Genomic DNA, 15,728 nt, shown 5'->3' on the forward strand with positions numbered 1-15,728 from the left:
CCCTCTGACCAAAGATATTTTAGTGCAGTGAAGGGACACTGTGCTGTAGGAGATGCCATCCTTCGGAAGCGATGATAAACTGAGGTCCTGACTCACTGTGGTCATGAAAGATTGCATGACACTTATCACAAAAACTGCGGGGTTTCCCTACAGGGTTCCCTACAGGGTTTCCTACGGGGTTCCCTGGTGTCCCGGCTAAATTCTCAATTGGCCACCTAACCAATTGTTATTTTCCTCTCCACCTCAGCTGATGTACAGTGAGCCTCCTGGTGCAAAACGGCTGCCGTGCATCACCCAGGAGAGTGCTGCACATCGGTGGTGGTTTATGAGAGTTTCCCCCCTCATCATGGTAAAGTGCTTTGACTGAGAAAAGTTCTATATATCAGCAAGCCATTATTCCTATTGCCAACGTCCCCATGACTCAGCCCGTTCCAGGAGCCAGGCCGCAGCGAACGGCTTGGACTGCGTAGCAGACGGGCGGGTGAGAGCTCACCTTCCGCGGCCCTCTTGAAGAACACCTTGCAGCTGCCGCAGGTGAGGGCTCCATAGTGACAGCCCGAGGCCTCGTCCCCGCAGATCAGGCAGGTCCTCTGCGGCGGAAAGAAGAACTCCACGGGGAACACGTTCTCCCGCTCGCCCTCGTACCTGTAACTGCCGGGGAAAAACGTACACAAGCAATAAGTCTCAGGGTCAGCGAAAGGTCAGGCATCTAAAAGCCCAGGGCAATCTTTGATCCACTAAGATTATGTCCTTGTTTTTTTGTTCTTTTTTTTTTGGCCGACTGCCTCATTGCTATTGGTTAACCACGGCTTGCTCCTTACCAAGTATTCATGCATGCATGACTGGATTCTCACAGCCCAGTGGTCGGATTAAAATTGTCCCGACAGATTTTAACCTGAATCCTTCTGATAGTGTAAAATATTCCATAAGGCACCTGTCACTTGCTTCCCTGGTCTTCTGTTAATGTACCAGTGCAGATATCAGGAGCACTGCGGACGTAATGATTTTAAGAAGCTGTATCGCATACATCCTGGGCAACTGTAACTGGACTTGATTCATTTCAGACGACAAATCCATTCTATGATGAGAACATTCAGTTATTTGTGTTGTGTTTTTGGCTACTTCTGCTCGCTAACTGTTATTGGCACTTTGCACTCATGTCTGCTAATGCACTGTAATTCTTCCTGGATTTCTGCCAAATAAATAATTATGTAAATAATGCCTCTGAATTACAGTCAAAAGGACATCTAGAAACGTTGCCTACAAAAGAGGCTTCCGGTATGAAATGGATAGAGGGATGCTGAAAGACATTATGCAAAAACAGTCAAACTGGTCAAGGCCCAGCCTGAGTAACATGTGAAGAAGTCATCCCTTTTATTAGCAATGTGCAAAAGGCATATGGGTTATGCTGCCAAATGTCCTGTCCTAATCTCACAGCCTACCAAAATAACATGGAGGCTATGTTTAACCTCCAGTGTCACCTGAACAATAAAAACTGAACCACTAAAAATATGTTAATGCTCAGTAACGTTAAATTATTGAAAATGGAATTTTCCTATTCCCTGTTGCATAAAACAGCTTTATTTGAATTTATAATATTGACATTTGCTCAGCAAACAAGTTTAAATATGCCGACGGCTCAATTTGCAACCTAATTAACAAATACTATACATAGTGGACGGAGTGTAGCACAGTGGGTAAGGAACTAGACTTGTAACCGAAAGGTCGCAGGTTCAATTCCCGGGTAGGACACTGCCGTTGTACCCTTGAGCAAGGTACTTAACCGAAATTGCTTCAGTATATATCCAGCTGTATAAATGGATACAATGTAAAATGCTATGTAAAAAAAGTTGTGTAAGTTGCTCTGGATAAGAGCGTCTGCTAAATGTCTGTAATGTAATGTAATGTAGTACTTTAGGGGAAGCAGCAGGTTTCAATTGTAAAATAAAACGTAACTGAACACAAAAATTGCAATAGGCTACATTTGCAGTTTGCTAGCATCTTGATTACATTATCTCCTTTACACTGAGCTATTTAAAGCTATGTTAACAAGCTAACAACAGTAACTGTGAGTAACATTTGGATGCGAGTAGAGGAAGCATTTCTGCTCAGCTACACATCGAGCCTGTTCTACAGGTCATTCACAGTGTACGAGGCTGCACAGAACAGTATGCAACCGCAACACTGCAACGGGGTGTGAAAAGGAAAGAATTTGTCCGCCATAGTAGTGACTTTGCTTACCACACTTTGCTGACTGAGTACGCTTCACGGCAAAATTGGATAATCACATTAATTCTCTCATCCCTTATCCCTGTACTTAATAGCTAGATCAGCCGACAGACTCCTATGAATAGCATCACTAATAAGGGAGCTCTATCAAGGGCACTACATTAGTGCGGAATGGGCCTGTAATAAAATAAAGAGGTCACTGTAGGTGTATAAGGGTGCTGTATCAGTGAGGCCACTTTTATTAGTGTATAAGGCTGCTCTGTATCAGTGTAAGAGGGCCATGCATAAATTTATAAGGGAGATACATCAGTGAGGGCACTTTTAGTGTATAAAGGTTGCTACAGCGGTATATAAGGGGATGTATCAATATAGAAGACACACTTATCAGCGTATAAGGCTGCTGTACCAGTGTGTAAGGGTTAGGGAACAGCGTAATAGCTTTCTGCAACTGCACACTGCTCAGTACCTACAAGTAGCCACACCGCACTGTGCCAGAGAAGATGAAGAACAAGCCGATTATATATTCCCTCACATTCCTTTATCTGAGCGAAATTGGTAGAGCTGGGGAGAGGGCAACTATTGCTGCTGGCCAGCCTTTTTTGGGAGTTATTCTGAGAAACAGAAGGAATGTCTGGAAACACGAGAGCTCCACATCTCCACAGCGAAGAAAAATGTTTCTAATTTTCTTGGGGCTCCAAATGTTTGCCGTTAGCTAAATTTTCATTTGCAGCATGCGTCTTCATTTCATTTCCAGCCCCCACAATTCTTTCCAAATGGAAGAACAGGCAGCGTGCGTGTGCTTTGTGGTAGTGGTTGATGTCAAGGCAGCTCCACAGTCTGGATCCAATAAGACGCGTTACATTTCTTTGATTCTCACTCAGGCCCTTAAGAGCCATTTTCTTTTGCGTGCGGCACAACACCAAGAAAAAAGTTAGTTTCCACAAGTAGCTAATAACACAGGAATCACTCACAAAAGTCTTCATGGCTTACTATCTAAACCCCACTGTCACGCAGTGGCACCCACTCACTTAGTCTCTCCTCAGATTAAACTGGCAAATGTAACCACTGCCACTTGTTCCCAAAACAACTCTTATAAACACATAGGGACATACAATATAAACACATAGGGAATATGAACTGCTTCAAAACACGTACCAGGCACAACTTACTCATGGGAACAAATTAAAACAAATTAATACTGAACTGTGCATTATCTATAACAAATATAAAAACAATATCAACATCTGCTACCAACTGTGTGGTTACAGTGGACATGATTACAAAACTTTGCACATAAATTCATTTATGTTGAATGCTACAATGAGTTCCACTGAAAAAATGTATTTTTTGTACCCCCCCCCCCCCCCCCCATCCCCCCTCGAAAAGTAAGTTAATCTCTGCCTGTGCACTTTTCATTTTAACTGTCAATATAATTATTTGGAGAACTAGCACAGCAAAGAAAAATGGACCCCAAAAAGATGTTAATTCCCTTGTGTCAGAAATAAAACAGCTCATTAATTCTTCTCTAAACATAATAATGGTGGTTCATAAACTACAAAAACCTCAGTTTTATAGTTACTAAATATTTAATCTTCAATAGCAGGCACACACAAGCAGGCATGCACACTCACACACACACACACACATATATAAAGGAAAATTGGGTTGCAAAGTAGGAAGAGGTGATTTCAGATACATTTCTAAATTTCAAAAGAAATTTTGTCCCAGTAGCAAAACATCACAGAAGTAAAATGTCATAATTTAAATATATTTACCAAAATACATAAAGAGGATTTTCTGTATCATAATTTGTAATGGTGGGTTGCTATCTTAATCTATTTTGGTTTCTTTCAGCCAAGTTTAAAATTATCTTTAAAAAAAATCAGTTTGTAAATGTTTAGTTTTTTTCTCTGTGCAAATGTGAAACAGTGAATACTGAATGTTGAATGAAAATACACTATTTTTAATGTTTACATTTCCAGTCACCAACTACATTCCAACGGCTACATACCACAAACCAGTCACAGAAATACTGAATATGACCCAGTTATACTGTAGGTACAGTACTTATGGGGAAACAAAATGGCAAGTTCTACCAATTCCAAATTACATGAAAAACTCAAGTAAATTTCCACTGCACTCACAACCACATGAATGAAACAGTCAGAACATAATACTACAATGACTACATGTCATGATACTTTAGCACATAGAATGATGCTGACTAGGCACAAGGAAGGGCACATCCTAATTCATAACAGGGAACTTAAAATTTAAACATGGCCTGGACACTTGTGTCTAAATGAACAGGGCTTTTGTATTCAAAGAAGACCTTTTTTAAATATTTGTCAGTGTTCTGCCGGAATCATGATTGTTTCCAAAGGGTTAAATCTCAAACACATAACCCAGGTGCTGTAACAGATGCGACAGACACATCCGGCCCAGGTTGGCACACCTTCTGAGAGAGAGAAAATACACTACTGGTTATTGCCTTGCTTTGTTTCAGCACGCCACTTGACAGGTTTTATAAATATAAAACATTTTAAAAAGGCCCCCAAGTCCCATTATCTCATAATGCCCTTGCGACCACATTGACAGAAACTTTTATCAATTAAACTGTTAGTAACACAATGCTTCAGATTAATTGTGGAAAAAAAAAAAACATTTGTGGTGAAATAAAGGAAACAAACATTTGTGGCTAAAACAAAATCAATGCAAATTCTGCAAGTGCCTGTTTCTCTTGTGCATGAGGACCATCAGACCAAGTGTTTCCCAATTGACTGCAGAATTAATGTTCTCAGTGATACACGTGGACTGGGAGAGTGAATGTTCAAGAGTCGTATAACTACCAAGCACTGCCCACCAGACTTGTATAAAAAATCCTTTAAATAATTACTAAACAGGTACAGATCAGGTGAACTGCTGCTACATTATTCTTGTATAAATATACAATATACAATTACTTCACTCTAGTGTTTCTTTTGCGCCTCTACATCATGAAACCTATGCACTTGTTGTACGTCGCTCTGGATAAGAGCGTCTGCTAAATGCCTATAATGTAATGTAATGTAATGTAATATATACGGTTACATCATACATTTATTTCTCAGGAAACATATGCAGCCCATCAAAGATGGTGACTGTTGAGTAATAATAAACCACGGTTTTTGTGATATTATGTATGTTTGAATGTATAAATGTGATAACTGTTTTTGCTGTTCTTGTTTTATCTACTTTACAAATGTCTGTGTTTTTGTCTGTTTTTAAGAGCTGCACTGAGGCAAATTCCTATCAACTGTGTTCACATGGCAACAAAGTATTGAATATTGAATATTTCTAGTTGATTTTTGTAAAATAATTAATATTGTAGCTCACTAAAGATAATGCGCGTAAATATTGAAATGTGAAATAAATATTTCAATTTTTGAAAAAGAATTTTTTTTTTAAATAAACGTTACAGTAAGTACAAGTACACTGCAAGGAAGACACAACCTGAGGTTGTTGACCCCCCCCCCCCCCCCCCCCCACCCAAGTACTGAAATGGTGCAGACCATCTCAGTAGGAAAGCTGGCTGTTACAAGAGTGCCATGCAACTGAGCCAACAAAGCCCTTGTCCACAAACTGGCAGACAACACCAACCGCCATTCTAAAAATAAAATGCTTAATGATGGCTTCTGCAAGAAGAGGATTATAATTTTTTTCTGTGATTTGCTTTTTCTCAAATTGAATCTACAATACAAAACATAATCAAAATTTTGGGTTGCCCGTAGTACCGTGACAAGACAGGAACTGACAAATGAAATTAAATCGGTGTGAGATTTGACAGCTGAAGTTCTCCAGTTTGACTGGCATCCCTAAATGGTCCTGTCTGCACAGGTCCCAATCGCATGCACTGCACTGCACCGCTTTGCATATGTATCAAATAAATGTGTTTGTTCTTTTAATTGAGAACAAATACCTTTTTGCACAAGCTTCGGTAATGCACCCATATTTAATTAAGTTAATTCATAAGCTAATAACCAGTGAGGCAATGTGTTCCAGTTCTTTTTTTTTACTGAACAAGGCTAGTCTCAGAAAATAAATACACTTTGATTCACAAGGCAATATTGTATGAATACGGTCATAAGCCTTTGAGAGTGCAGACTCAGCGTATTTCCATTCTTTTGATGTCCAGTGACTTTTCATGTCCTGTTGAACCCTATGTGAACCCTACAAACCCAGTGACTATGGAACCCCATAGGCAAACTCTTAAAGGGCACTTTTAATGAAATTCACACATTTCATGTTTTGCATGGGTTGTGGACTCAGTCAGAAGTGAAACATTGTGAGCATTTTGAATTTGTCTGATATTTAATATAGTTTTAGGCATGAATCTGAACTGGGTTTTTCTACATAGAAAACTGACTTTGCTCGAGTCAACCAATCATCTTTTACCTGCTAATTTAATATTCCCACTCCTGTGTAAGTGGGGGCGGTCCACTTTTATGTAAACAATGGAACAAAGGCTATGATGAAGGGTGCTAGCTGTTCAGTTTGAAACGGTAAATTTTAAAATAAACCTTTAGACTACGGATCCAGCTGTCCATTTTAGCAAACAACTACTTCTTTACTCACGGCATTTCTCCACAAGCTATATTCTAAATGAGATGGAGTACAACGATGGAGTACAATGCGATTGACATCTAATGTTTTTTTTTAGATGTAACAGCAGAGATGCATTCTGTTTTGTGTACTGGGCTTCAATACATATGCAATACAAGGCAGACACATGGATAGTTAGATGCGTTCCCTTTGTACTGAGGTATTGGGGAGATTCAGTTGGACTTCCATAAATTATTACGGGAATGCACATCCCAGAAATATTTTTCAATGGATATCAAGGGAATCCAATATAGAGAAAAGGAAAGTATATATCGCACACAATGTAATGCAACTTCCCGCACTTCATTGTTTTTGTCACCTCGGGCAGTAGAACATTGTAGCAGTAGTGATCTTGGCTTTATGTCACAATCGTATTGTCATAACTAGCTTGACAGATTAATCAAAAACACATTTTGATTGAAAATATGTTGCTATAGTTGAGGCTACAAAATGTAAAAATATAGATATATAAAGATATCGTTTATTAGTTAAGCAAGAATTTTAGTTCTTGTGAATGATAAATTCAAAGAATAAAAATAGAAATGTATGTTCCTTCCTGTTCCTACTGTAAATCCCTTAAGTCGCACCAGCCCGAGTTTATTCGGATTCGTTCACTAATTTTTTATGGCAAAATATGGTCAGTCAATATGCAGTTTGAATGTGTTAAAACTCATAGTTTATATTTATATAAACATTTTAACAATGCCAATGTTTTAGCGACAATGGCTCCTTATTTTGGAACACGTGGGGACGTAAAACAGGCTTGGCGGGTCCTCGCCTCCTATGCTTTTGGAAATCCACAGACAACATGAATCATGGTAAAGTCCGTTTCCTTATCATGGCAAGGGTCCAGTGAACAAAATCCATCGCAGTTCTTAGTCTCAAAATCATGTGAACTCAATACAATGTTCATTGTTTACTGAGCAATCCTCCAGAGGAATCATCACCGCCATTGTTTTTGTCAGTGCATACACACTGAGAGTACTGTGCAAATAGGAACTGTTACTATCTTTAGTTTATACAGACTCTCGGGAACAAGATGAGCCCAAAAGGTTCGCTGACCAGTACTACCCACACAATCCCACAGTATAGCCAATGGCATCGACCATGTGCAAGTACTGACGCGACATGGGCATAATTTCTCCCCAGTACATAGCTAGCCAATGGCAAGGTATTATAGTGATAACTGAAAAGCATTTTAGCCAATGGAATTACATTTCTAATGGGATATAGGTTTCTAGGCTTGTATAAAAGGACATGCATTGTTTCTCCTGTGTAAATACACCATAACTTTTTTTCAGTACGCATGCCAGGAACATTATGCAACAGTAAAGTTCTTGACACTTCATATCTAAAAATGTTGTGGTTTTACAACAAAAATGTATTTTGCAATGTCTACGTCCAATCAGAAGACTTGGCATTTGGAGTTTGAGTTTGAGGGAATCTTTCCAAGGAGGACAGTGAAAACAGCTTTGACTCCACAGCAGAGGGCATCAGAGAGCACCTTAGAAGCAGTTTCATAGAAGTGTATTGTTCTAAAAAGCTATGAAGGCCTAGGCCTATTAGGGTTGAACTGAAACCCTACAGGGACTCCAGGAACAGGATTGGGCAGTCGTGCTGCAGGTTTTCATTTCAATCCTAGTTTGGCACACTTGATTATACTAATTACCAGCTCAATGAGATCTTTAGTTGAATGCGGTTTGTTTTGTTAAGGTTGGAGTACAAACTTACAGAATAGTACATCTGCAGGAACAGGGTTGGGCAGCCCTTGTCTAGGCATTAAAAATTCTGGGCCAAAGACATTATGTGAAATATTTGAGAAAACTAGGGCAGACCGATCATATTCCTGGCAAGAGAGACTTTTTTCAGAAGTTTGTCATTATTTCACTCTTATTATCAATCTTTTCCTTTTATTAGGCTACACTGCTAGTTAGCTAGCTCCATTTGCTTTACTCTTGTTTTCTGTGAAGCACTTTGTGTTGTATTCCCATTCTTAGGAGTCATAAATTTACTGAATATGACATGGTGAAAAATGGTACGCAGTATATAGTCTACAGTAAGCAATTTGTTCTGGATCCAGGAAAAATATGTTATTAAATGTAGGTGTTAGTTCTATTATTCTACACAAACACAGCTTGGTGAGATCAGCCAGCACCAAAATGAATGTAACCCACCACATTGTCGCCAGGAGAAATACTACTTTAATTTATTTGTCAGTCCAATTTATAGACAAATGTTGTTTGAAATCAGGCCTTACATGTGGCCATTAAAAGCTCTGAAATCTTTCTGTGACAAAATGTGATGAACAAGATCATTTTCTTGCCATGAACTTCCTGAAGTACAAAGGTATAAATGAGTTCTCCATCTTAAATAAAGGAATGCTGCACCCTAGCCACATTTATAAAATTCTGATTTTGAGAGTATAATGTAGTAAACCACTATCTATAAATTCTATAATATATATATATATATATATATATATATATATATATAATACCATTCCCTCTATTATCCTTCAAGGTGTACAGTAAGTATAGTTTATCAAATAATTTATTTGAGTAAAATAACAACAATAATGGTTTGTTTGGCTCTAAAAAAGATCACAGAAATCATTGCACTGTCAAGGTGTCCAGCCGACACATTCAAAAGATTGTCAAATGGATAATCCCGCCAAAATGAAGTAGTCCAGTTCATGTCAAAACTGAAATACAAGTGCATTTGAGATGCACTACGATACCATAATAATTCCAGCACTTGATGAATGTTTATATTGCACTTATGTAATTTTGGATTGGATCAAACAAAACAAAAAAACAATTGATTTGAATTTGGATTTTCATCACAAACATAGTCTGACAAGTTCAACATGTCATTGGGATGGAAAAACCAAATAACATTAGGCTATATTCAATGTTTAGGACAAACGTTGATGAATTCAGGCCTTCAATAATATGTAAACAACATGATGTGCTGCTATGTTTACTCTGTTGTGATGCAAATGTGATGAATGTACTTAGGTAATTATTTTTCAGTACTTCCCAACCCGACCCCCCCACTCTCCCACATTGCACTACTATTATTGATATTATCATAACTTCCGTGATAAGTAGGCTATTTCATGTATTATGCAGCAATAGCAGTGTACGGCAATCTGGATAAAACAATCTGACAAATCAAATCCATAAAATAAATCTTGGAATAAAATGTTTGTTGAATAATTGGTAAAGAACAATGTTGAATGTGTTATGTCCATTCATATTATCCTAAATTAAAATTCACAGGCATCCACTCAACCAAACAAATAACAAACATAAAAAACTAAATAGAAGTAGGCTATTCATAATTCTTCGTAATGTGATTGGAAATAAATTAATATTAAGACTAATTATTATGGATTTAATCATATAATATAATATAATATAATATAATATAATATAATATAATATAATATAATATAATACAATATAATATAAAAGTTATGATGTCTTCCTAATGAAACATCAAAATAGGATCCTTTACTATAATACAGCCAGTTGCCTATAATAAACATACTCTATTTGGAATGGGATAAATCTGAGTTTAAATAATGGTTGCATATGTAATAAAACATATCTTACCTAATACTCATAAATAATCCTACAACACAAACACACAGGTAAACAGTAAAATGTCCAGTGTTATATCAACTCTTACGGAGTACATATGGTCCTGATCTGGTCCAGAGTAGGACCATATGCACTCTGTTAAAGTTGAATTAACACAGGACATTTTGCTGTGTGTGTGTGTGTGTGTGTGTGTGTGTGTGTTGTGTGGTTGTGTGCGTGTGTGCACGCGTGCATGTATCTGTGTGTGTTTGTGTGTGTGTGCGTTTGTGAGTATGCGTGTGTGTGTTTGTGTGTGTGTGTACTTATGTGAGTAATCTTTATGTTAAAATATTTGTTCACTTGCCCACTTCTGTTCAAGAGTAACATATAGCTATGCCTGCATAAATCGCTGTTGTTTTTATAATGCTAGTTACATTAAACTCTCAACTTTCAACAGTAAAAACAAAAAAAGGAATGTGACACTGGTCTTTCTTTCTCTTTCAATTTCTGACTTTGCTAATGAACTTCACAGAATTATATTGGGTCAAAACTTGACAGATGTAGTTTGGTGAGACCAGCCATTACCAAAATTGACTCACCAACCTCGGTTTGTGAAGGAAAAAGCAACACTGTAATTTACTGGCAAGATATAATTAAGGACAAATATTTTTTGAATCCAGGCCAAACTGAGCCCACTTCAAGGACTGAAGTGGGCTACATCCTCTTAAAATGTGAATTCAATTAAAGAGAAAACACATCTTTGATAGCCACAATATGCTTATGCATTTTCTGGACGGAAAACATTAATCCAGATCAGCAGTAACTTTTGAAAGTCTAGCAATATGGTTGAATTCTCCGTAGTGTTACAATATTCTTAATTTCTTCAACAGAATTCCAATTGTTTGTGATATGTAGCTACATATGACATAACTAAACCTTTGAGAGGAAGGTGTGTGTATGACTCAGAGTTCCAGTTCAAAATAAACAAATGCATTAAATACAAAATTTATTTTTGATTCCGTTCAAAAAGCTAATTATGACATTTTAGCAAAGATATATGCTCTAACATATTGGATTAAGCCAGCATTTCAGGTTGAGAGCAAAATTGCCATCACAAAACTTCCTGTCATTTCATTAAAACTATTTTAGACTTAATTTTAAACCTAAACTGTTTTAAGGATTCACTCAGTCAATTCTCTCCATAATTTGGACTGAATTTTGACAAATAAATCCAAAGTGTTATTTCAATGTAAACTGATTTTATGCATAATTTCGGTAATCGCTAAAATTGACCGGGACAAAAATAGCACCTGCACTGCACTTAAATGTGAGTCAAATTTGAGGCAAATGTTCAGTGAATCCTGTCTTTATTTATATAGCATGTTTATATTTATACTTAGCTGTAATGGCCATAAAACTATAAATGTAACTTTGTTACTTGAAGGTAACTGAAAAGAGACAGCACTGGTAATCCCCACCCACAATCTGTTGTTTCTAGGCAGCGACAACTCTAATAATCTGTGTTGCCGTGACTGTAAAATCCACGCAGACTATCTGAACGTAAATAGGAGAGGCCGCAGGTGCAGGTGCACGTCTCTGGTAACGGTGCAGTACCTTGAAAAATAAATCTGTATTTGTTTTTCTTTTCTGTGCGTGGCTGTGTTGCTCCTTTTTCCGGCAACACAGGCAAAGGCACAAATGGGAAGAGACTACCATATTGGTCGACAACGTCTGTTTCGTTTTACAGCAGCCCACTGAAGAACGAATTGTGACTTCAGACGCCAGTATAAATTCGCTCATGTCCATGAATTTTAATTTGCGCAGCAACTGCTTTTAACACTAACCGTGCATGGGAAAGTCTACACAAAACGGTGCTTTATTTGCTATGGCCTACTTTTAGTTTAGTTGCGGCCATTAAAATAAACGGAACGCTTGAGTGTGATCTGAGATGAAAATGCTGTTCACAAATGGCATCCATACAGACTGGCCTATTTAAGTATACACTGGACCCACATGTTGTTTTCTTCTGTATATTTTGCCCAATAGACAGAATATTTACCTTTTTCGCATTCTGCTACTTTGTTCAATTTCTTATGTATGTATGCATTTATTATTATTATTATTATTATTATTATTATTATCATCATTATCATTATCATTATCATCATCATTGCTATTGTTATTGAGCAGGGGCCTGGCCTATTGGTTTATTCAGTATGTAAAATCCATGAATATTACCTAGGAAAAATTTTCAAGTAGGCTAATATCACGGGTATAGCTACACTGAGTGTGTAACTTCTTGGATGCTGGTTTTTTGTATTTATAGGATGCAATCTTACGAATGATGTCGTTGTACTTAGATATTAGAAGCATACACAAGTCTGTTTTTTGTCCGTGTTACTAATTGATAAAATTCGATGGACATATATGAAGCCTGTTGATAAAGGTGTAGCCTACAGCAACTAGTAAATTGTATAAAACTAAGTTAGCAAGTAAGCAAATAATCACTTCAGAAATAAACAGAGAATATGAGGTAGCTCAACTGCCGTAAATTCTGTTTACACAATCATAATTACACATCGGCTTATAGTCGTTGTTTTAATTATTTAACGAGAAGGTAAGATGAATGGAAAATTACTTACCTGACGTCAGGGTATGGCCCACTCAGACGATCTCCTAGTTCGTTTTTCAAGGAACCAGAGTAGGGTGTCCGAGCGAGATTATTTGGGAACCCATGTTCGAGAGAATATCCTTCCCTTGAGACAACACCTCTTTTCGCATATTCAAATGGATTAAAAAAGAACTGGTTGTACGGTCCGGCCCTGTTTTGATGTGCACAATGTCTAGGAGGTGCTGACGGTGCGCTGCAGCTTTCATTGTACCTGTACTGAAAACCCCATTCCCGTTCAGATGTCGTTTTCCCATCTTCTGATTTAATTGTGGCATCATATTGGACATTGTACTTTTCGGCATTTTTCTGAATACCAGGTGATTTGTACAAAATCGGAGAGAAATCACTTTGTGGTTCCACTCTGACCGAAACGTTCTGACTGTAGTGCGACGGGTTTACTGGCAACAGTTGGTCGAACTGGGAGAAGACAGAAGTGGAGTGTGCACCATCCATATTCGCGCACTTTTCAGAGTCTTTGTGCTCCATCTGCGCACACAAACCTGCTTGCATGTCCCATTTAGCATCGCTAACGCTGGTGTGTCGCGGGGGTGCTGGCTGAAGCGGCAAGTCATTTACACGGTTTATCTTAAACATTGCCCCACGCTCGTACTGTTGTGTCGATGTCCCTTCGCGTGCACTCTGACATTTACAGTCTCTTACCAAGGCGTTCAGTCCGACCCCAGTATACCCAGGTGAAGATTCAAATAAGTAGATGGCTTGACTTGTGTCACTTTCGGCAGACGATATGTGGTTTGAACTTAGGTCATTCATATCATTAAGATCTAAATTCAAGCCCAGCGACACGGAAACGGCGTTGCACAATTCGCGCGCAGTGTCCGAAATGGTAGTTGCTTGATGTTCCGAGCAGCTCTCTCCTGCGCAGGTGTCACTTTGAGATGTTGTCTCCCTTTGTTGGGACGTACAAGCAAGGGAGGACTTTTGTCCCGAATTGCAGCCGCTAGAGCCCGGTAGGAGAGGACCGCTCGCTCTTACCCCTTGGTTGTCTGACTGGAGTTTGCAAGTAATCTCGTCTCCAGTATCCAATGAGCTTTCAGAAAAAATACCAGGTCTGGCTTCAGCGTCGGACTGTCTGGAAAAACAAGCGATGTCGTCTTCGTTTGTCCCAGTGTCCGAATTACGATGGTTCCCGTAAAATAGGCCGAGTCCTTTGCATGGCGGCTGCTTGTTCTCCTGACGCATTTCACAGAAATGTCTGTTTTGTAAAAAACCGTACTTTGTATTTGGAAAATCTAAGCTCCTGGAGACGGCACCGTGACTCTGAAATGCCACTTGAAGGCTGTGGAAAACGTTTTGGTAAGGTCCGCGAAAAACGGCGTTTGTGGCATCTGAAACTCCTCCTAACCCAACTGGAATCTCCATAGTAATTCACGCTCCGGTAAAGCAATGTAGCCTGTCGTACAATCTGCAACGTCCGGTAGCCTAAGAAATGCAAAATGGATACAGTGAATATGTTAACGGATGCGTAACTTATTTGATTAGGGAAGTATTTCGAATACTGAATCAATTGTAAAGAAAAATACGCGCAGACTACGCAAGTAAAGTGAGTCTCCGACAATAACAAATATCAGAAAATGAAGGCAACATGATCCGTGGTTTATATACGTCGAAAAAATAGGTAACTTTAGCCTCCATTCAAGTAACCTCTAATCTTTTTGAAATGGTAAGCATGACATCGAGTTATTAAATAAATCTAAATCGTAGCAATTCGTTTCTATATATATATATATGTATATATATATATAGCCTATAGCTTGTTTTAATCCACACGAGCATTGGATATTTTAGGAAATACGCTCACCGCTCACAAGGTCGAAAATGAGTTGTCCGGTTCAGAGACTAGCTACACCTTCTAATCTGTCACAAGTGTAATGTCGCTGTTGGTTTTTTTCCTTCGCTTTGACAGCGAGCCACGGGAGACGTAACAAGCATACAGGCTGGAGCCTGGACAAAAAGGGCTGTGGCTTCTGAAAGGTGCAAACGCTGTACGCCTACTTTCACATGTGAATCCGTTTTATTTATTTTAATTTAAGAGAAATTACACCGAGGAGCACGGAGCAATAATACAACATATTGTGGCGTTGGGTTTACAGTCGTGGACGGCGGATAGCTGCGTAGGACTACGTAGTATAGAACGTAATACAATAGCGCAGTGAAAGCTACCTTTGAAAGCTCTCCTTTTTGCTCTCAGATCATAGAAGTAACGGGAACTTTCCCCATAACGGAAGGGAGCGCATTATCTTATTTTAATGGTGTTGTAAAACATACTACTAGGCTACACACCATATGAAGTTGCGAGAAATCTGTTGAAATAGGGCTATGTGCACGAATTCCAAGCGTTCGGTCATTCCTGGCCATGTAGATAATGGGGCTACTCTTCTTCATAGAGATTCTTGTTTCTGACTGATTTCCACATCTGCTCGCTTGGCACGCGCTTGCGTGCCAGATGGCCTTGACTTTGCAGTCATGTGGCTCTTCATTTACTGATCTGTAGTGCGTTGTAGTTATTCGTTTCTCGGTGTGTTTTTTAATGTCCCAAAAGTATTCCTTGTGTTAAAAAAGGGCCCCTTATCGCTGTTTCTAAC

The 15,728-nt window shown here is 38.6% G+C and overlaps 1 protein-coding gene across 1 annotated transcript in view; it reads right to left on the reverse strand.

Moving 5' to 3' along the window:
* Positions 1-15,486, reverse strand: part of LOC118223864 (androgen receptor-like) — a 40,828-nt gene extending 25,342 nt beyond the window's left edge. The window contains exons 1-3 of the mRNA XM_035410876.1: positions 14,945-15,486; positions 13,097-14,565; positions 494-651 (exon numbers count right to left, since the gene is read on the reverse strand). Coding sequence (XP_035266767.1) covers positions 494-651; positions 13,097-14,505 — 1,567 coding nt within the window. The 5' untranslated portion in view covers positions 14,506-14,565; positions 14,945-15,486. The remainder of the gene's footprint in view (positions 1-493; positions 652-13,096; positions 14,566-14,944) is intronic.
* Between the last annotated feature and the right edge of the window lie 242 nt (positions 15,487-15,728).

This window comes from Anguilla anguilla, chromosome 3 (assembly GCF_013347855.1).
Source record: "Anguilla anguilla isolate fAngAng1 chromosome 3, fAngAng1.pri, whole genome shotgun sequence".
Lineage (NCBI taxonomy): Eukaryota > Metazoa > Chordata > Actinopteri > Anguilliformes > Anguillidae > Anguilla > Anguilla anguilla.